Source organism: Stenella coeruleoalba (genome assembly GCF_951394435.1).
Source record: "Stenella coeruleoalba genome assembly, chromosome: 3".
NCBI lineage: Eukaryota > Metazoa > Chordata > Mammalia > Artiodactyla > Delphinidae > Stenella > Stenella coeruleoalba.
Window position 1 is genome coordinate 116,484,441 of NC_137148.1, and position 22,127 is coordinate 116,506,567.

The 22,127-nt window shown below is 41.5% G+C and overlaps 2 protein-coding genes across 4 annotated transcripts; both read left to right on the top strand.

Annotated features, from left to right (window-relative positions):
- Positions 1-402: 402 nt before the first annotated feature.
- Positions 403-16,939, top strand: PURA (purine rich element binding protein A). 3 transcript variants are annotated; one of them, XM_079918401.1, is made up of 2 exons: positions 403-774; positions 6,462-16,939. In XM_079918401.1, exon 2 carries the CDS (start codon positions 6,606-6,608, stop codon positions 7,575-7,577), a length of 972 nt encoding a protein of 323 aa, XP_079774527.1. In that variant the 5' UTR covers positions 403-774; positions 6,462-6,605; the 3' UTR covers positions 7,578-16,939. The 3 variants fall into 3 exon arrangements, with proteins under 3 accessions (XP_079774527.1, XP_079774528.1, XP_079774529.1); XM_079918402.1 differs by lacking the exon at positions 403-774 and adding an exon at positions 4,571-5,676; XM_079918403.1 differs by lacking the exon at positions 403-774 and adding an exon at positions 5,854-5,939.
- Positions 16,940-17,047: 108 nt separating this feature from the next.
- On the top strand, positions 17,048-21,403 carry IGIP (IgA inducing protein). Its single transcript, XM_079918290.1, has one exon. It carries the CDS (start codon positions 21,113-21,115, stop codon positions 21,272-21,274), a length of 162 nt encoding a protein of 53 aa, XP_079774416.1. The 5' UTR covers positions 17,048-21,112; the 3' UTR covers positions 21,275-21,403.
- Positions 21,404-22,127: the final 724 nt, after the last annotated feature.

A 22,127-nucleotide genomic window follows, 5' to 3' on the forward strand; every position in this document is an offset into this window, starting at 1 on the left:
CCTGGCTTCCGCCCTCAGAGCCCAACAAGGGAGAAGTCCTCCCGGGGGCGCTACCGGCAGTGAGTGGAGGAAGGGTGGGCAAAGAGGCCGCAGGCAGCCCCCTCCTCAGACGCGCCTCAAGGCCTGGGCCGTGGGCTGTTGACGCGCCAACGGCGGGGAGGGCGCGCGCACGCGCGAAATGGGGGGCGGAGGGAGCGCGCTCGGCGGCCGCCGCCGCTGCAACTGAAACGGAGGAACGCGAGGGCGGAGGGCGCGAGCCACGGGAGGAGTGTGGGGGGGAGATGGTGGGTAGCGGGGAGCGCGCGCTGACGTCGCCCGGAGTCACGCACGGAGCGCCGGGTTACGCGCCGACGTCTGGCTGCCACGACTTGCCGTCTGCGGCGGCGGCGGCAGCGAGCGGATCCCGCAGGGGAAGGAGGAGGAGGGAGAGCCGAGGGGGCTGTGAGTGAGCGGGAGAAGCAGGGTGTGAGCCGGACTTGCCAGCGGGAGGGAGAACGAGTGAGAGCCGAGCCAGCCATCCGAGCCGCCTCCTCCTCCTCCCCTCGGCGTCCCGCCCCCGCCTGCCAGCCCGCCCTTCTCCCTCCTCAGCCGGCAGAGCCCGAGTGAGGCGCAGCTCGGCTCGCGCCGCTGTCCAGGACAGGTGTGCGCGCGCGCGCCCTCCTCCCCTCCCCCTTTCCTCGCGCCCGCCTAGCGCCTGCCTCGCGCGCGCCCTCCCTCCCTCCAGCCCGCGCCCTCCCTCACCTGCGGCAGGACAGCGCCCGCCCGCCCGCCCGGGTAAGCCCCTCGCGACCTTCTCTGCTGCCACTGCCACAGCTTGAGGTGCCGCCCACCTTGTCCCCTCTAATTGCCCTCTTATGCCCCAGGAATAATTACTGTAGCATTGTAGACATCCCCGCACCCTTCCTCCGGGGACCCTGGTAGTGCAGCAACGCGCCCCCCTCCCTCCGGAGCGCACGAACGAACGAACTCCTTCCCACCTCCAAAAAAGAAGAAAATCACACGCCCCTTTAAAAAAAAAAAAAGCAATCCTACCTCCTCTGGCGCTGGAGACCACCAGTGGTGCCGTTTGCTTAGCAATGCCTGAGCCCCATTCCCCCTGACCACCTTTGCCTGGGGCCTGGGACAGTTCGCCAAACCTGGCCGACACTCCCTGCACAGCAACCCTGGCAGGAGAGGAGAGGAAGGAGGCTTCTAGGCTCCACTACCAACCCCTCCTTTCCTCTGTTCAACCCCCGCCCCACCCCCGCAATGCATACACCCTCCCAGTGTGCGTTGTAAAAATAAAAAAGAATACACTGGTGCTGACAGCGCAGACGAAGCCAGGCCCAAAGATGGGTGGCCCGAACAAGGCATTTTTGCTGCCCCACAGAGCTAGGTCAGCTCCACAGTCTCCTCTGCCTTTGTCCGAGGGCAAAACGGACGGATGTGAAGTTAGAGGGTCTTCCCTTTGAGCGACGGTAGGCCCCGGCAGCGGCTATGGGGAAGGGACCCCAACAAATATATTTGTCTTGAGCCTGATCTTGGGTAGGGAAAGGCCCAAGAGTCCGGCTGGGAAAACTTTCTTTGGTTCGTTGCTGTCTACCCCTGAATAAATGCTACTTTAATTTCCGTTGTCTCTGCGGGACCCTCTTGAGGCTTCTAATTCGTTCTTATATGGGCCCCTTTACGTTTCTGTCGGGCCAGGCGCTTTTGGACAGCTTTTTGCAGCGGTGTCTCTGCTGGTGTCCCGTGTCCTTGGAAGGAAGCCCCAGTGCTTTATAATAGGCTGAATTTGGTTTGACATCTTTTGGTAGATTGTCAGAGGAGAAAAGGAATTTTTTGATTACTTCAAGACCCTCACTGTTCCCCGCCCAAACTGACGTTTTCGAATTGCGGCTTTGAAAATTGGAGTGTTGACTAGAGTGTGGAGAGAGTTGCTGATTTCATTCCTTTGGGTACTAGTAAAACCATTTAAGAATCAGCCGAAAGAGAGAGAGCTGTTGACATTTGCATCGGTTCTGTTTGGACCTTTTGGGTACATAAAATGTCGGGTTCTCTGAATCTTTTATCGAATTTAGAATGTGTGCTACATTTATTTAATTCTTCTGCAAATGCTTAAAATAACATTTGGGGAAATGTGAGGATTCTATCACATGGATTGTTCTCTTCAGATTTTAAATGTTTAATTCATATCTTTAACCCTAAACATTGAAATAGCATTGGAGAGGCATAATTTTAAAGATTAGATGAGCTATAGAAAGGGAATAGACTTTTTAAAAATGGTCGGTGAAATACTATTAGTCGTTGTTGTTAAATGTTAAGATTTACTTGAGAGTTTCCCTTAATTTTCCTGGTAGCTAGCCATGAGAAGAAATGGGTAATTCCTCCACTTTGAACAGTTACAGTACAACATTCCAGTTAGTTTTAATGATTTGGGTATTGAAGATAATTGTCTGGTTTAAGACAGGCATTTAACCTAAGTAGCACTTGAAAACACAAGTTCTAATGTTTTTGCTTCTCTTTTATTTGGGAAATCTGTGATTCTGTGAAATATTAATGAGCGTATTGTTTCTGTTGGGAACTCCGTAATCAAAAGGGTTTATTACCCAGAGGTAGATCCCCTCTCTCCAAGTTTATTTTGTAAATGTGTATGTTAATTTTTACTTTTAGAATTAGATCATTTCAGACCGTATTTCAGGCTGAGGAAAATGAGGTTTTTTCCTTCTTGTTCAGCCTAGTATGTGTTTCTCTTGTGAACAGTTTTTTGTTGGTAAGATTTTGTTAAAGATGTAGAGATAGAGGGATTAAAAATAAAGCAATCTCTATTCTCGAAATGTGTGTGTAGTGTTAATAAGAGAGCACACTAAATCTAGAGACGTTTATTAGGTTTTAAAAATATAAGCAAACTTTGAGGAGGAAGGAAGTATTTTTTGATAGTTCTTTCATTAACACAGATATTTTGTGCATATTAATATATTTCGTTTTCCCTTTGTTTTTCCTACATTGTATTGCAATTATAATTTTAATTTTACAACTATTTGGTTTAAAATGACAATGCAAACATCTAGACACTAGAACTGGCTTTTCATTTACCAAGTTAGCATATTGTTTTGGTAATTAACAAATAGCTAGGTGTGTTTTTAAATCCACAACTTTGCTAATGGATTTTCAATGTTAGGATGCAAATTTAACTTTGAAGTTCTGTTTAAGGTTAAACTCTTTGTTTTAAGACTTTTCTCTCAGACTGCCTTTTAAGGGTACTATATTCTGTAGCCTACGGAAAGCCGCCTTTCACCACCCCCTCCATTCTGACCAAAAGCCCACACTTACAGGCTCATCCTGAAATAAACTCTCTTGTTTGAGTAGTGAAAATGTGTTAAATATCCTATTTATCATTGTATTATTTTGGGAAAGGCATTATTAACCTTGTTTGCTTTTAGATACATTTATAAAGTAGGCAAGAAGCTAATAGATAAAGGCAAAATTTTATACATATATAATAAAAAACATGAAATAAGTAAGAACATATTTATGTGGAGAGATCCAGGTCTCAGTTGTTTACTGATTTGAGCTTAAAATTCCCAGTTTATGCGTGCAAATGATATTTAACTTGTGTTTTGTCTAGAAACTTCATCAATTGCCTCTGCGCTGGGGAACTAAGAACTCAGTTCCTGTGACAGTCACTTTTTCAGAAAATCAGGGCATTCCCAAACTCAAACCAATTCAGAGCCCCTGGACATAAACGTTTGGGACAGAGGGCAAGAAATTTAGACTCCAAAGTTGGTTCAAGAAGGCGGGCAGTTTCGAGCCCTACTTTTTTGTCCTGGGGGAAGCGATCATTAGCATGGAAGAGTGACAGGGACCGGCAGGCGCGTGCCCCCTTATCGCAGCCCCACTGGCCTTGCTGCTTTGAGTTCTACTGAGGGGTCAAGGGCTTGGTTCAGCGCGAAGTAAACCCTTGAGGAAGAATAGCGGCTCTTCTAGAGCGGTCTTAACCAGGTCGTAGTAGTCTCAGCTTACAGGTGGAAGCGTAATGCCCCGCCCAGTTCTGTGCGGAGACCCTGCCACTCAGCCTTTGAGACCCTGTTTGGGGCCGGGGTCTATCCAGGGTCCTGATCGCTACCGTGCAAACCTAGAGGAGCCGCCGCTTCTTACACATGTATTTCTGTGTGGTGGGAAGTGCACCAACAGTTCCTATATCTCCTTCCCGACAGACTTGGGGACAGGGGAGGGAGTGCAGAAAAATCAGCACTGAAAGGGTACTACGCAGTGCTAGAGGATGACCCTAAATTAAGGGGAAGTTCTTTATGGGGCCCAAAATCTGGATTTCCATCTCTCACAGTGGGCCTCGTCTTCAGGGAGCCATTTCAGGAACAGCTGGACAGGTGGGTGGTTCTGAGGCTGGTTCACAGGACTATCCCAGTTTTCTTCTTGGGAGCCAGGGTGCTCTGCCCTGTTTCTTCCTCTTTAGCGGGAGGTAGCGAACGTCAGCCCAGAGCTGAAGTAGCTAATGCTGGGTTGAATGGGGCCCTTGCTAAGAGAAAAAGGTAGCTGTGAATACTTAGCAGGCAGGTTTGCCCAGGAGATGAAGGGCTATATCAGGGGGCTTTAAGGTCTCAAGCATTGACAAAGCTTATGCCCTGGGCTGGTCTGGGTTTCTTTATCATTAGTCCTCTCTTTACCCCTCTCTTTTCCAGGAAGCTTGGGCAGCCAGGTACTCAGATGTCTTGGGAGCTAAGAGTGAGGGAGGCAAGTCTCCTTACTTTTGGGGGCAGGGGTTGGGGGGTGTTAAATGGGAATGGAGCCTACAGATGAGATAGGGATATGCTTCTCAGGATGGAGGCAACAATCCATGCTTGAGAAAGCCAGGAATAGGGCTGTGAGGTCTGTATCACCTAAGCCCCTTGCAGAAGGTGATGGGGAACATGTAGGGGCATAGGCAGGAGGTGCCCTGGAGACAGGCCTTAGCTTTCCCACAGCTGCTAGGACTGCAGACTGCAGTGAGGGAGTATGAGCATTTGCTATCTATCTGGAAGAAGGAAAATAGGCCCTAGTTTATGCCTCAGATCTAGGAAGAGAGAAATTTTTTATTTCTGAGCCCCTTCCTGAGACCAGAGAAGACCCCCTTTAGCTTTCACTGGCTTAGCTGTCATTGGTAATGGTCGGTAACCTAGCTGTCTGTCTAAAAACCAGCGATCATTTAATGTTTTACTTTTTGAGAGATGGGGGCTCTCCTTGACACTTAGGAGTTTCTGGGAGGAGGAGTAAAAGGGGCGAGCGAACCTGCGTTAATGAATCCCGTAAGGAACTGCGTTTCCCAGGAAATTCCTGACATTTTTAGCTCGTGAATTTCCTAAAGCCTGCTTGGTTTTCTCTTCCATCTGGGTCCTTCCAGAGAGGAAGAGTGGGCTAGGGGCTGAAGGCTCGGCAGGGCCTGGTTTATCCGCAGAGCTGGCCGGCAACCCAGGCTGGGCTCAGCCCTGAACAGGGTGCCCCCCTTCCCCAAATCTCAGAAGGAGGAGGGGGAGGCAGGCGGGCAGTCGTTGTACCAGAGGGGGCTGGTTGAAGGTTTTGGGGTGAGTGTGGGGTTTCTTTTTGATTGTTGCTTGGGGAGAAGGGCAGAGCCAACGGGAAAAGGCACTGCGGGCACCCCGGCCCTGGTGCGGCTGCCGTCCTCTGCTCGGCTCCCCCCTGCCGGTGAGTGCGCCCGCCCGCCCGCCCGACTGTGCGGGGCTGCGGTTGGGGGGAGGGGGGAGCGGGATCATCTGAGGCCAGAGCCGCTGCCGTGCGCGGGGAGGGGGAGCGGCGGGAGCGAGGGGAGGGAAGGGCTAGGTGTCTGGTGCTCCGCGCCACTGCTACCGGCGCCCCGTCCTCATCCCTGGCAGCCCCTTCTGCAGCTAAGGTTTACCGCTGCACCACCTCTCTTCTTCCTCGCCCGCCTCTGCGGCCAGGGCTCTGCGGTAGGAGACAGTCCAGTCAAGTGACGGGTGGGCCGATCTGGGTCTGGATGGGGCCCGCTGGGGAGGGGGTGGCCGTGACTCGGTGTCCCCTCTCTGCAGCGGGCTCAACTGCGCTGCGCGGGCCCCTCCCCCCACATCTTCTTTGGGGTCACTGGAAAGCAGAGCTCAGGCCCACTCCCTGTGCTTAGTATGGCAGTCCCCTTCTCACGCCAGTCCCCCAACTCCCCGGGCCGAGGCCGCTCAGGGTCTGGCCAACAGCGACAGCCACCGTGGTGGCGGCAGTGGCGGCAGCAGCTGCGACGCGGCGCGTTCTAGTCCCCCCCCCACCCCAACCAGGGGTGCGGGGTGAGGGCCGGTGGGTGGGCGCCGCCTGGCGGGCGGGCGGATGGGGGACTGGCAACGGGGAGGGGGTGCGGGTCACGTGCTGGCGGTCGGGTGGGCGCGTACAGTAGGGCGCCCGGCTACTGTACTGGGGAGTCAGTGCCCTGTTACCGGGTCTCGTCTGTCTCGTCTCTCCCGCAGATCTCGCGAGAGTGGCTGACTGGCTGTGGGGGTTGCGGCGGCAGCAGGCGGAGCCGGGGAGGGAAAGCAGCGGCGGCTGAGGCGACTGAGGCGGCGGCGGGCGGAGCGGCAGGCGGCGGCAGCGCGGCGGCGGAGCGCAGCATCATGGCGGACCGAGACAGCGGCAGCGAGCAGGGTGGTGCGGCGCTGGGCTCGGGCGGCTCCCTGGGGCACCCGGGCTCGGGCTCGGGCTCCGGCGGGGGCGGTGGTGGCGGCGGGGGCGGCGGCGGCGGCAGTGGCGGCGGCGGCGGCGGGGCCCCGGGGGGGCTGCAGCACGAGACGCAGGAGCTGGCCTCCAAGCGGGTGGACATCCAGAACAAGCGCTTCTACCTGGACGTGAAGCAGAACGCCAAGGGCCGCTTCCTGAAGATCGCTGAGGTGGGCGCGGGCGGCAACAAGAGCCGCCTCACTCTCTCCATGTCAGTGGCCGTGGAGTTCCGCGACTACCTGGGCGACTTCATCGAGCACTACGCGCAGCTGGGCCCCAGCCAGCCGCCCGACCTGGCCCAGGCGCAGGACGAGCCGCGCCGGGCGCTCAAGAGCGAGTTCCTGGTGCGCGAGAACCGCAAGTACTACATGGATCTCAAGGAGAACCAGCGCGGCCGCTTCCTGCGCATCCGCCAGACGGTCAACCGGGGGCCCGGCCTGGGCTCCACGCAGGGCCAGACCATTGCACTGCCCGCACAGGGGCTCATCGAGTTCCGCGACGCTCTGGCCAAGCTCATCGACGACTACGGAGTGGAGGAGGAGCCGGCCGAGCTGCCCGAGGGCACCTCCTTGACTGTGGACAACAAGCGCTTCTTCTTTGATGTGGGCTCCAACAAGTACGGCGTGTTTATGCGAGTGAGCGAGGTGAAGCCCACCTACCGCAACTCCATCACCGTGCCCTACAAGGTGTGGGCCAAGTTCGGACACACCTTCTGCAAGTACTCGGAGGAGATGAAGAAGATTCAAGAGAAGCAGAGGGAGAAGCGAGCTGCCTGTGAGCAGCTCCACCAGCAGCAGCAGCAGCAGCAGGAGGAGACCGCCGCTGCCACCCTGCTACTGCAGGGTGAGGAAGAAGGGGAAGAAGATTGATCAAACTGAATGGAACCCCCCCCCACATGCATACACACACACACACACACACACACACACACACACACACAGCGCCACACACAGAGAAAATATACTGTAAAGAAAGAGAGAAAATAAAAAGTTAAAAAGTTAAAAAAAAAAAAAAAAGAACTGTTAACTCCAAGGGAGCACCACCCACAGAACCTCCACCAACTGACAGTTTCTCTTCTTGACTTGCCACCCATCGCTGGATGTTGTCCACTTTATCCACCATATAAAACAGTAAGCAGCTGCTAAAAACAAAAAACAAAAAAAATACAAAAAGTAATAACATTATATGAACTGTGTTTCCTACTTGATTAAAAAATATAAAGAACTGAGTGTTTATTTCCCTAATTAACCAAGAACTTTTGTACACGTTTAAGCTATTATTATTAAAAGTGTTTGCAAAATGGTCAAGATTATAATATTGCTGAATTCTATAAAAGTCCTTTTCATGTTGAGCTAACATTTGACTTTAGCACAAAAAAGAGATATTTTAGAACACGTAAAATAATATTTTTAGTTTTTTCTCATTTTGTTACCAAATTTCAAACCTTACATGGAGGTTATTATAGTATATTTGACACCCTATATACCTGTGATTAGAGATGTGTATATATATGAGGGCTAGGCATGCTGTGTGTCTGAGCTTTGTCTAAATGTTATGCAGAAGTTTGTAGAGTTAAAGGTACGTAGGTTAATTCATGCAAGGTAAACAATAAGTGCTCTCTTTTATACAATATGCATTGCATCTGGACCTTAAACATTTAAAAATGGTCAGTGAAACTTCTGTGAACATGAAGAAATTATTAAAAAAGGCATTTAAATGAAATTTGCTAAGTTGTGATTTTTACGGTTGGAACCAAAGTTATTCAAGTAGTAAAAGAAAAAAGAGAAAGAAAGAAAAGGAAATCTCCCATAATATTTTTCTGCATCTGTTTGCTTTGACTGAGTAGGCGTTTTGTCATTATTGTGTATATGAGATGTACTTGTATCGTTCATAATATATTTTTTTTATTATGTGTAGAAAGATTTTAAAAACTTAACTAACGTGCAGCAATTTCCAGTGAACCTGTACTTGGACATCAGGTAGTGAGTCTATTTGTGGTCACTAGCACTGTCTCCTAAACTTATAAGAGGTCTGAAGCTATCCTTTGATTTTTGCCAGTGCTATTAACTTATGTAGACCCGTTAAAAAGCAGAGCAACACAATTATAGTTATCCTACTGAGCCATGGATTCTGAGCTTCATTTTAAAAGTGAAAGCCAAGTTGGTGTATGTAAAGGATTTCCATGTAGCTGTGGTGCTAGTTATTACTGGCTACATTATATGCTAAGTGTATTTGTGTTCCCCAAGTGTACAAGCCTTCTATCAAAAGTATGTTCTATAACTCATATATTCAAGGTGTAGGGTATGAAAATGCAAAGCTTAGGAGAGCACTTTACTAAGCTGGTGTCCTCCCAACTGAAATTGTTTGTAACGATAGTCTTTTACAGGTTTTCATTTAAAGATGTTCGTGTGCTTTTAATTGACAACTAACTTCTTGCTGCTGTATAGTAAAATATTAATATATTTTTATCATTAAACTGCTGCATGACTATCATCTTTGAGTGAAGAGAAAATGTTATAAAAAAAGATGCCTTAAACAGTACATTTTGGTTTGGAATTCTGTAGAAAGTATTTTGGTTTAAAAAAAATGGATCTTGTCTGACATAAAGAGTTCTGGGGATGGAATTGTTTTCTTGGCAAATCCAGCCATATAGATCTAACTGCTGTATGTAGAAGACACCACCTGTAGGAGCTGGAAGGTATCAGTGCTTCTCACATTGTAAAGCATTGGCCTAGGAAGGTGAAACAGTTGTCTTTGAAGGATTTTTTTTTTTTCTGCTGGTTCTTTGGGTTTTGATTTGGTATTTTTAAGCTCCCTGGTTGAGTGTGTTGTCTTTGAGATCTACTGTATGTGTTGAATAACAAGCTATTTCCATTGTACTGTGCATTTTCCCATTAAATTGTTTGCTTTTAATATTCATACAATGTTTAATATGAGGTGACCGTACAATAGTTAGGAGTTTCTTTACTTACAAAATCACTGGAAATGATTAAATTGCTTTTCCCCTTCCCCCAAGGTGCATTTTTCTTATTTCCATATAGTAAAGTTGAGCTTTTACAGTGCATAATGTGACATTTGGAATGCTTATCAACTGCATGTAAACATTAATAACCTGCACTTTTTTGTCTTAAGGTTTGTTGAGCTGTTTTGTTCACTGTACTTTAACTGTGATATGGAAAAGACTGCATTCTCTGTGCTGTTACTAGTTAGGAAAGAGAATTGCTTTGATTTTGTCTCTTGTTTACTATAGCTTTTTAAAGTTAAGCCTTGTACTACAGGTTGTTGGAGTACTCCTAGATCAGTGTTTCATAGTAGCCAGCAATAAGTAGTGCAAGTCAACAAAAAACACAGCAAACTTAGGCAAAGTGTCCTTTCTTTGAGATGCGAGTTCTTTCATGAGGTTTTCTTTAGGGTCCGAGTTACCTAAAGTGAAGCCTTTCTTAGCTATAGACTTCAGATTCTGCTTGGAATCCTACCGGATCAAGAAGCACATGTATTGTGCAATTGTCTTTACACTATAACAGTTAAACACAATCTTACTCAGATTTTGAAACCAGTGTCTGAATTATGGTCAGTGGGTTTAAAAAGAAATCCACATGCAGATCTTTTAAGACTTCTTAAGACGTGATCATAGAAAAGACAAATGACTGTAAAGATGCTCTTTTTTTGCATCTCACTTTACCTCCCCAAGTCCCCTCCCAACCTTTCCTTCTCCCCTCTCCTGTTTCATCCTTTTCCCACCCTTCCCCCCAGGTGCTCGGTACTTTACCAAGGTTCTATTTCTCAGTGTTTTATGTTGGAGTTTTTCCTTGTTTTTATTTTACTAGTTGGTAAACCCTGTTTGTGCTGAAACAAAAAAGGAAATGGTATATTTGACCATATGTTTTATTCATAGAAGACAGTATGATCAAATGTGCCAAAAACAAGTAAACAAAACTTAATTCATGACAAGTATGCCTTATTTTTAATGATCTGCTTTGTCTTACAATTAAGGTCCAAGAACTTGGTTAAACTGTATTATTTGCCTAAGTATAAAAGAACACTTGAAATGCATTGCGTTCTTTAAAATGAGAGACATTGTCAAGTAATTTAATCCAGAGATCAGCCACCAGATTTGAAATGCCCATGTAAGTGTGTGTGCTTTAGTGTTGTTCGTTTTTTTGGGTTTTTTTGTTTTTTCTTTTAAGTCACCAAATCTTTTTTTAAGCTACTTTTTATTTGTGCCTCCTATTTATCATGCTGATGTTGGAAACAGCAGTCATCCAGCCACAGAGGGAGCTAAAGTTAACTAACCAGAACTGTAGAAATCATTATACATGCCTTTGACAACAAAGGAAGTTCATAAGAAAAGCCATGTTGGCTTTTCCTCCACTAGATACAGATTGGAGGTAGATGAATATTTGCCAAATGGAAAAAAAGACAATGTGAGTCAGGAAAGACAAACTTTTCCAGCTTCTCAAAAGCCATGGAGAGTAGAAACCAAAACCAACAGGGAAATAAAAAACCTTGAAAGTCTCACTTTCTAGTTGTCCCATTCAGGGGTTGAAATTTGACTCAAAGTGAAAAATGTATCAATGTGTTTTTTAGGTCTTCACATCTAGAGATGGATAACTATTCCAGTTTGATTTTTCAGGTATTGGAGAAAGCTGCTAGTAATTTTAACCCCTGCCTAAAGAAGATAATTTCATTTGGGAGCAAATACTTGTTGCCTTGAAAAATAGCACTGTAATAGCCTATGATAATTAGTTATAGAATAACCTTTATCCCTTTTAAACTATGCAAATTATTAAATAAGTGTAAATTAGGACTCAAAGATAGTTGATTATATTGCAATCAGATGGCATTCACAAACTTAACTGGAGCATATACAAATAAAATCTATTAGTCTAAGAGTTTTGTATGCTAACAGAAAAATATAATTTAGCTACCTATTCTAAAAATGGTGAATATTATTAATATTGTACAATAGGACTGGGAAGACTGCCTCCTTTTTTGAAGAGAGAGATTAAGGATTTTTATAATTGTTTTTCATCAAATTTTAATATTTTTGTCAAATTTTTAGGTATTTAATTTGTAAAACAGTTTGCTTTGTACTGGCATACAGAAAATAGGGTATTGATTTTAAACTTTTTGAAGCCAAGTGATCAAGTACATTTGTAATAAAAGTCAATGGATCTATATCAGTTGTACTCACTGTTTTCATTTCTTATACTTATTAATATAGGAATGCTGTGCTTTTTCTGCAGGAAAACAACTAAATTTGGGTGGAAGGGAGGGGAAAAGATAAGTCTGTTGATAATGAGAATCTGGGTGGGTACCATGGCCCAAATACTTTATGTAATCTTTAAGTCAGTTAAGATTTGGTATATTGAAAAAGATGTATAGGTCACTTTTTTCTACTTTTTTTTCTTATGAAATGATGTTTGTGGGGGTTGTCTCATTCATTTTTTCTGTGCTTTAACATTTTGCATTTGGCAATGTTGAAACTTTCTAAACTAACACATTTTTCTTTTATGATATTTTGGATTATCTGCCAGCCATGGTTGACCCCACCATGGGCATGATTATTTTTATCTCCCACACATGGTTCACCCTCTCTTCAATATTCCCATTCATTTTTTTCATGTTACACATACACACATTTCCATATGATTTCAGAACGGAGATTTCTGAAATTGTTCTGGTGGCTTTCATAGCTCCACGATTTGTTTTGTTATACATGTGAACATACTTTTAAGATTTTTTCCCCCATAAAAAATGAGATACCAAATCTGATGACTTTTTTCATTTTCAATATCAGAATGAGATCCGGCTTTCTATGTAAAAGGATGCTAAAACAAGAGAATCTTTAGCAACTTAGGTTTGGAAAAATTGGTGATAACTCTGAGTATAACATTTATAGTTGATGATCCCTAAATCTGAATATCTTAATGAGATATATATATATATATATATATATATATATATATATATATACACACTTCCCCATGAGAGTGGAATGAATAGGAAAGAGCATTTATTAGAATTCCTTAAGTGAATAAATTCACTAAAGTTATTTGTGCAAAGTTGTCGCTGAAGTTTATCCACTTTTAAGTCATATAATATTTCTGTTTATTTTCATTGAAAATTAACCAAATTTAGGCCATTCATAGTGAAATTAATGTAAAGCTTAAGCATTCACCTCTATTAAAATTACCGTTTTCACTCAGCAACATTAATTACCATGAAGAATTTGCAATAAATTTTTAAGAAAAGCTGATTTTAATATTTGAAGAGTTATTTGATCCTAAAACAAAACCTGAATTTAAGGCCTAGGCCATTTGATAGACTCTTTTTGAGCAGAAATTTCATTATTATGGGCTAAATGAAGATCATCTAAACTAACATTAGCATGGGTCAGGTAGAATTTCATAATGCAAGACAACCAGGTGAAAAGTGAAATACATGATTGGTTTCAAGCCAACAGTTTGTCATCTTTCAGCTGCTAAACTGACTACCAGATTTTGATGTTGAATGGTCCTAGGCAATATATGCCTTTAGGAAAGTTGAGTATGGCAAACGTCACTTGTTAGAAACATTTTTCTTGAAAAGAATTTCATAGCTATTCATTTATTTTTATTTTGTCCCCATATTGTGTTTGGCATTTCCTTCCTCCCTACCTTCCTCCTTCCCTCCCTCCCTTCCTCCCTCCCTCCCTTCCTTCCTCCCTTTCTTTTTTTTTTTCCTGATGTGCTTTGCTTTTATGGAAAATTGTCTTGTTTGATAGGTAGAAACATGGTGGTGAGCCTCTGTGTAAAATAAGGTTACTTCTTATGGACCAGAAATATTTTACTCATTTTGGAATTATAACATTTTTGCATTTTCATGAATACATACTTTGTTTTGGTGATTATTAGTAATTTGCTTGTTAATTAAATTTTTGTAGTATTTCCTGGAGAAAATTTAAGCTAAAGAGTCTAATTTTCTTGATTTAGGGTACACTTTAATAAGTCTAGAAGCCTCCAAGTTCAAGGACCAAACCTTTATAATCTAGAATTTTGAGAAACGTGGAAATACTCTTGTTAGCATGTGTTTTGCTCTAAACTGGATTAACGCAGAAGGATCCTAGGAGGACTTAAGATGTTCTTATTATGAAGTGGCAGTCAAATTTATGGAACAGGTGACTTATGTATTCACATTGACCAGCTCAGTGATGGCCATCCACTGATGAATTAATAGACATATGTTGGGGAATGGGTCAAGCTCCCTTTGAGCTGGAATGGGTGGGCAGTTTCCAGTGCAGGTAGTTGTTGGTGACATTTGAGCTACTTCCCTACCATAAACACTGGAATTTTCTTTTTCCCATCCTCCTTTTCCCCTGTTTTTGTCTCCTTTATCCTTCTCCTTGCCATAGGCCTACCAGTGGCACTCCAGTTTACCTCCTTAGGAAGGAAGTAAAGAAATTGCTGACTCCTGCCTTAGAAAAGAACATAGCTAACTGATCCCAGAAAGATTTCTGCATTATGAGGTAATTGGGCAGTTTTTTCTGACTGCTGTTTTCCCCATAGTCTTAAGTTGGCAGTTTGAAGAGCATTGAAATTGTTAAGAAATTTGTGAATTTAAGAAAGTAAGAAGTATGTGTATTTTGGGTAAGTTCCTGGAAGCTGAGACTTACTGGTTTGGAAATTGGAGAGCAGAAAGAGGAGAGCTGTTTAGTGTGTTTATGAATGGAGAGTGAGAGGTATACAAGGGAATGGTTTCAAGGTAAAGTGGAAGAAATTTTTACTGGAGGTAGGAAAAGACACTGAGATGGAGTCTTAAATGAGAGTTTGTTTGCTAAGGACAATGAAGTTGATGTTCACTAAGGAAGTTTCAGTAAAATCAGAAAATGGGTCCCTTGTTGGTTATGGGAAAGCTATTGGTCTGTAACTAGATGTTATAGTGATGATGCAATATACAAATCTGTTTTCAGGTGTAGGATGTTTGCTTTTCTGGACAAATTAAATAGCACAATTGTGGAATGGCAACTTTCCTGGTCAAGGCAAGTTGCTGCTGGAGACTTATTTTGAGGGGAAGAAATAAGAAAGTTTCAAACTTTTTCACCGTTACCATTTTTAAACTATCAGAAATATGTATCTTACATTCTCCTGGGTTCATGTTACAATGTAGTTTACCTTTGCTTTTCAAAATGTTCTTTAGATCAAATTATTTGATTTTATAGTCCACAAAGATCCATATTATGCCTTGCATTTATAGAACCTTGAGCCTTTGTTCCACATGAATTTCTAGAAGAGGACAATAAACCGGGTAAAAACACTGAATTGCAATTTTAGGCATCCTTTCTATTTCTTTTATATTTACAATCCTAGCAACCATTTAACATTGTAGACCTTATGAGATCCTCAATAATACTATATTTCTGAAATTAGACAACACACACCCCTCCCCCCCCCAACTCAAGTTTCTGTTTGTTCTCCCACTTTCTGTGTTACTTTAAAATTGTAGAATTCTCAAGAGTTCGTTGGTGGCAAGTGTTAATAATATAGTTTAGTACATCTTGGAAGTTCTTACGTCCTTTGTAGGGTGAAGTGATTGTGTTTAGATTTCTGTTCCCAGTATCCCAGGAGCATTGTAAATTATTTAAGATAAAGAGTTGCTATCATACTTGTTTTTAAAGTTATATAATTCAAGTATATTTGGATTAACTCTGTTTTCTAGTTTAGTATGGACTTATTCTCAGTGATTTTGACAGATTACTTTCAAGTTTCATTTTACCCAAATCTGTATACGTTAGTGATAAAACCTCTTTAAAGATAACTAAAAAAAAGAGGTTCTGATTTTGTATTTGGAATGTAGTGGGTTTTTTTTTACAAATGTCAAATACATTAATAATAGAAGAATTATTTTTATTTTAACTTATTTTGTAGAGTTGGCACTTATTATGGTTTTCACATAGTGTTGTGTGTCAGATTTTAAATTATTATAGTTACATACTATAACTTAAGTCAGTGTAGAGCCTTCTTAAATAACCCCTCCCTTAGGAATTGTTTAAAAAGAAGTGAATTCCCAAACCTGTGTCAAGAACCAGTGATTTAAATGACTGTGAGACAAGTCTTTGAAAGGCTTCCTTGAGTCTAGTCAATGGAGATAAATGATAGCCCATTTCCATGCTGCATACAGTTGTTAGGGTTTATAAAGTTGTCAATATGTAAAAGTGCAAAAGCAGGAAAGACTGTAAAGTTGCCTATAAAATTTCTAGTTTTCATTATTTGCACTATTTATCTTTGCACTTGATTTTTTGAAAATTAAGACTAGTCACTTTCACTTTTGTTTCTAGTCTTTTCTAATTTCTTACAGAATTATGTTTTCAATATCCCTCCCAAAGCAAAACTTATATGCAATTAAATATTCTTTATAAGTCCAAGAAAATATTTCTTAGTGTTAGCTATGTAGAACAAAAATTTGTTTTGATAAAATTTTTAATATGGGCCTTTATTTGCCAATAAAATCCTTTGTAACTGTGAGTTTTATTAGACTATTTGAATAGACAAACTGAAAGCTTAGGATAGAAAAAAATTATATATATATATATACATGTATATATATATATATATATACACACACACACACACACACACACACACACACACACACACACATGAAGTGGTGTCTTTGAGATCCAGTTTCCAGCCTGAAATGGCCTGATTTTGGAGTGTTGATTTGTTTTCACTGAAGTCAATGAGATTTGAGTCTAGCTGGGTATTGGCTTTAAAAGCTGAAAGTGAAGTGGGTGGCAAGTGGCAGCTCCCTCTTTCATGTAGTTTTCCATAATACTCATGGAGTTTCCTCATGGTCTATGTGATATAACTGGTATCGAAATAATTATATTAAATGAATATTCCTTTTTGGAATTCAAGGTTGACTCACTTTTTGAGGAGGGGAGGGTGGCAGGGGATAAGAGACTTTATTTTAACTAGAGGCATTATTATAACCTCAAGATGTGCTCTAGAAAGAATAGGAGAACAAAAAGTGTACCTGTGAACATATTTTTTGTCTTAGTGAGATTGCGCGACACAGTTAGTGTTCGGAATTGCAAAAAAAAAAAAATTGACAGTTTTGTCAATAGAACAGAAATGTGTTTTGGCTAAAATTATATTTTGTAAGTTATTTAATTACTTCGTTTTATATTCCCTTTCCCATAGCCTTTTAGGCACTTCATACTTAAAACCAACAAGTGAGAGGCCTCTTTTCAGATCTGGTTTATTTTTGGAATGCCTGAGTGTGTTTCTGGATGGGTGGGGGGGGTGGGGGGGGCGGTGCGGCGGGGCTGGTGTTTTAATTCTTGACATGCTCGTCTCAGCATGTTTTGCTATTCATTCTGGATCTTAAGTTTGCAAATTCTGCTGAAAATTCAGTGATGTATTTGAAATGAGAAACTTCTCTGTGACATAGTGTGAATGTTTGTGGCTGGACTCTATTGTGGAAACTTGTGGCTTTGTTTTTAATTGAGGTAGAAAGTTAAACTTCCGTTGTTCAGATTTTAGGTTTATCTAGTGGAATTGTGCCCGGTAGTTATCTAAATATGGACCAATTTTGGGAAATGAAGGTTGACAAATGTGTATTTGACTCTAGATAATCCTTTATTCAAAATCATAAAGGCTTACATCATTAGAGTTGTCTTAGGTTTTATGTTGTCTTGGGTTAAATGTGGATGATGATCAGCATTATATCTATGAACTTCCTTTGGGAAAAGAGAAAAATTCAATCTCCAAACCTTTTCTTGGAGACTAAATTTACCATATATGGATAATGAAAAAATTTTAGAAAGTGGCTTTGATTATTTTTAAATGGAATTTAATCAGCTTAGTTATTTTTCCTAGTTTGAAGCACTTATTTCCCAAATGTGAATAAAGGGAAAAGATCAACAATTTGGCCCCCCCCTTTTTTGAGGCCATTTTTAGTTTTCTGCCCCCATTTCCCAATCCTGTTATAAAATGAATTACGGGTATCCCTCTAAGTCCCTATAACCCCTTTTGGGGGTCACAGATACCTTTGATAATCTGACAAAAGTGATGGACCCTCTCCCCAGAAAGAAAATACAACATATACAGATAATTTTGCATACAACCTCAGGGGCATCACACATCTTCTGAAACCCAAGTTAAGGATCTCTAAGTAAACTCTGTAGAGAAAATTTTAATGCAATTAATTGATAAAATTAAGAACTAAGTATTGGCATAAAACATTTCAGATTGGAATTATCGTTAGATGATGGCCCCTACTAGCAAAATGTGACATTCCAACCAGCTTTGTTAGACATTATAACATCCAGATAGAAGGAAAAAAGAAGCAAAGTTCTGAGAGCTATTTTTAAGGAGTCAGGGCATCTCTAGACATGGGAGCCACTCCTGGTTCAAGGCAGGGGTCAGGGTGCCTGACAGCTTCTAGCAGGGTAGAGTTTGATAAACCACAATGCTCAGGATGCCAAGGGGTTAGCCATTATCTTAACCCCTTTCTCACCAAAAGATTTTAGTTTTGTGTATTGGGAAACAAGACGTCACTAGGGAAGAAAAAGATTTGCCTTACAACTTTGCTGGAACACATCAGTTTGGTGACGTATGGGACACCGGTATCATTTTTGAGAAGGTGCATAAAACCAAAGTAAATTATTCTCTATGTAGAACATTATTTACTAGTAACATTTGTTTGGATGTATTAGCTTTGACAATTTTTACCAGTAAATATTGGTTTTATTTAAAACTGGGAATCCAGTTTATAAATAAGATAGTTGATATATCTGTCCTTTCCCCCATGTAAAGAATAGTTTAAAGGTTTATGCTTACTTTTTATTTTTCTCTCTTGATGCCATGGAGTGGGGTGGGGGCGGGGGAGATCTTTGAGTCAACAACCGACAAAATATCTTCTTCAAATTTAAAAATTGAGAAAGCAGCACCTTATTTAAGTCTAACTGTATACCATTTTAGTGCATGTATTAGTTTTAATAATGATTTTTTGGTGCATGCCTTTGGGCTTATTCAAAAGTGTACAATAGGAAAGTATACGTATTTCCTTTCTTAGAAAGGAGATGTTTTTCTACTTTGCAACATGTGATTACAAAAATCTTCCTCTGTGGGAAGATTAACCATGTATTGAACTACTGAAAAGTATATATTTTTAGATATACAGAAAGCATCTACATGGAGCAGCATTCAGACCTATATAGAAGTCATAGCATTCTATATAGGACCAAAAAGGAAATAACATTAAACACTTAAACAGACTTTGTTGGGTAGAAATACCTTTAGATCTTGCATTGACTTCCAAAAAGAAAATGCCACAGAAGTTTGCTGAAAACTTTTGTTGTTTGAATTTTCTCTGTCAGTGTATTTAGCCCAAATAGAACAGCTTTGGGTTAACACATACGTAAGAATCAAAAAAACAAAGCTAACTAAATAAATCAGTCTGGTTTGCCAATCCAGCTTGACTGAAATAAGTAAACTAATCACTTGCAACATGAAAAACTGTTCAACTCCTCTAAGGTTTTGACAAAATAACCTTGGCTGATGTGGGAAGACTCCCACTTTGATTTCTGACCTGACAGTGAAGATTCATGCTTGACATGATTTCATACCTGACAGTGTCTGTTTAAGGAGCTGTGGTACAGTCTGCTAATTCAATCCCAGATACCTGTTGATTACCTGTGAGATCTAGAGTCCAAAGTAGCCAGCAGCTGTATCCCTGAGTGCTCTGTGCCCATCAGATCTCTTAAAGTAAGCAGGGTTGGGGCAGGTCACAGCTCTGATGAGTGACCTCAGGTGCTGTGGACAGCCCCAGATTTAAGACTTGTATCTGCTTTCTTGGGAGTCATCACTGAACTAATGTCCCACATGGTGTTACTTACTGTAGATGCTCTCTCTTGGAGGAGGCCCAGAGCACACATCCTAATTGCTTGTGGTACTCAGAGAGGGGGTGCTAACTCTGATGCCCTGGCCAAATTCCAGTTTAGGGATGTGGGTCTTCTTGCTATTCTAATCGGAAACATGCATCGCTTCCCATTTTCCCTGTTGATCTCAGTGCAAACTGCACTAGTATATTTCTTTGCCCCGACCCCAAGTCTCTAAGATGCTGGTGTGTATTATATAGGCCAAGTTCATGCCTTATCCTAATGCTGGAAAGTTGAGGAATGAGTGAGCTTGGTGTCACAGTGCCCTGTAGTTGGACGGTAAACTCTTGTGGTGTTTTAGGGATGAAGCTGGCCCTCTTCTTAGCATAAGTTGGGGAATGTGCACTGGCCGGAGGCTTCCAGCCATGAGGTGTGAACTGAAACCTATTTTCCCTCTTTTCTTATAGCATGTTGAGAAAATCTGTTGGGTTTTTAGCAGTCAGGGAAGGCCGGAGTTCTGCAGCTTTAATCTGGGTAACTGAGGCTAGTTTGAGCAAGTCTTTGGTTAATTAACTAGGTTCTCAGATGCCACAGACTCCGTGAAAAGTCACCATTATTTTCAATGGTTGTGATAGAATTTCCCCCAGTAGCCATTATTTTAAGATTATATTGCAGAGTTGCTTTATTTGAGCTTTTCGTGTATACACAATCCCAAACTGGAAGAAATAATAATTAAAAAAAGGAATCCTGCTGTGAAAGGTATATATTACTCTAGATTTTTCTTACTGTAAATATTGTAAGATTGTAATACTGTCGATATTTTATTAACCAACAAATGTTAATCTATGTGAATTCAGACTTATTTTAAATGTGCTTCTTATTTACTGTGTGTGGTCCCTGTTGCTGACAGTATTAAGTTATATTCTGATGTAAGATTAACTTTATTAAAGAATGTAAACATTGTTTCCTTATGGGAAAACAAATAAAGTATAAAGAAGACAATTCTTTTCATTAAAATATACTGTGTATTTACACTTGCTAGACCCAGCACCACTTATAAATTTAGTACACTGTTCAAAATTTTAGTTAACACAGCTGACATGGATGTGCTCTGTTTGAAAGTCTAAGAGTAGGTATTGTTGGAATATAAACAGTTTGTATTTGTCTGCTGTGAATCATAATCTTGAAATTTCTAATCGAGTTTGTAAAATTTTTATAGTAAAACATTTTAACGACAATTTAAAAATTTATCTTCTCTAAAGAATGGTCAAAACAATATCCTTTCAGAAATAGAATTGTTCTTTAATATCTTTCCAAAATGATTTTGGTTAAATGGACCAGATGTATGTTAGTTAAAATTTAAGACAAAGTTGTAATATTCTTTGAGTTTACAAGTTAATCCTTATTGGAGATGTGCCAATTATACAGTAGAATATCATTAATTTGCACTGTTTGGGGACCCCATTAAGAATGCTGAATTTTTCCAACTAAGAAGTAAGCAAATGCAATTTAAAAAGTAAATTTGAGCATTCTGTATTAAATATGTGCAGTTATTATCACATGAAGAAGCTCAGTGTGTCGGGCTGTAATATAACCATACTTGCTGTCATGTTCTCCCATCTCAGTGCTGGGAACTCACCATGTGGAAACCAAGCAAATGTGTTGTGCATCAGCCGGCTTGAGTTTGTTCAATATCAAAGCTGAAACTAGCGAGGTCTGCTGTACTGCTTATTGAAGTATTGTGATTCTTTTAGGCATTGATTCTTACAAAATATATACTGTAACAGTATACTTTGTACAGATTTAAATTTTATTTGAAAAAAATGAAATAAAGTAGGCAAAAAAATAAAGATGTTTATTTTTCATGTGACTATATAAACAGATCAGTCTTTTGTTTCAGTGCCTTTGGTGGGGGTGGTTATGGTTGCTCTTGGAATTTTTGGGGGGGAGGGGGGGATAGAAGCCATTTTAAGGATTCAGCAGCAGGTATACTTGCCTAATCATTAACTTGCTATAAGGATTAAGTGGGCTGTCTCACACTGGAAAACTATTTTCTATTTTATTTTAAAACAAATTTAATTTTAGAGATTTTATGTGAATGGCTTCCCTATCTTGCTTCTTGAGTCAGTTTTTTAAATTCTCTGGTGGTGTGACGGTTAACCAAGCTATCACAATTGAAGAGAAAGAGAAACTTTTGCCATAGATCATGTCCCTTTTCCATAGAAGGCTTTTTGTTTTCTGTCGTTTTAAATTTGAAGTTGGTTTGGGTTACAAAAGAGTCATGACAAAAGATGAAGAGAATCCTCTGCAGAAAATAGCAGTTGTGCTTGAAAATAAGATCCTTTCAAAAATGCTCTTCTAGTGAGTGGAGTGGTAGACAGTGAATGAAGTTACCAATAAAAATGTGGCACAGGAGTGATCCTTCAGAATAGTTTTAATGGGACCTTCTCAGAGAAGATTAGATTATCTGACCAAAAAGAACCATCCCAGTTATGGCCTCTGACTCAAAAAGCAACAGTGGCTTCAGGTGTATGGTATTTTCCTCAACCTTTAGAAA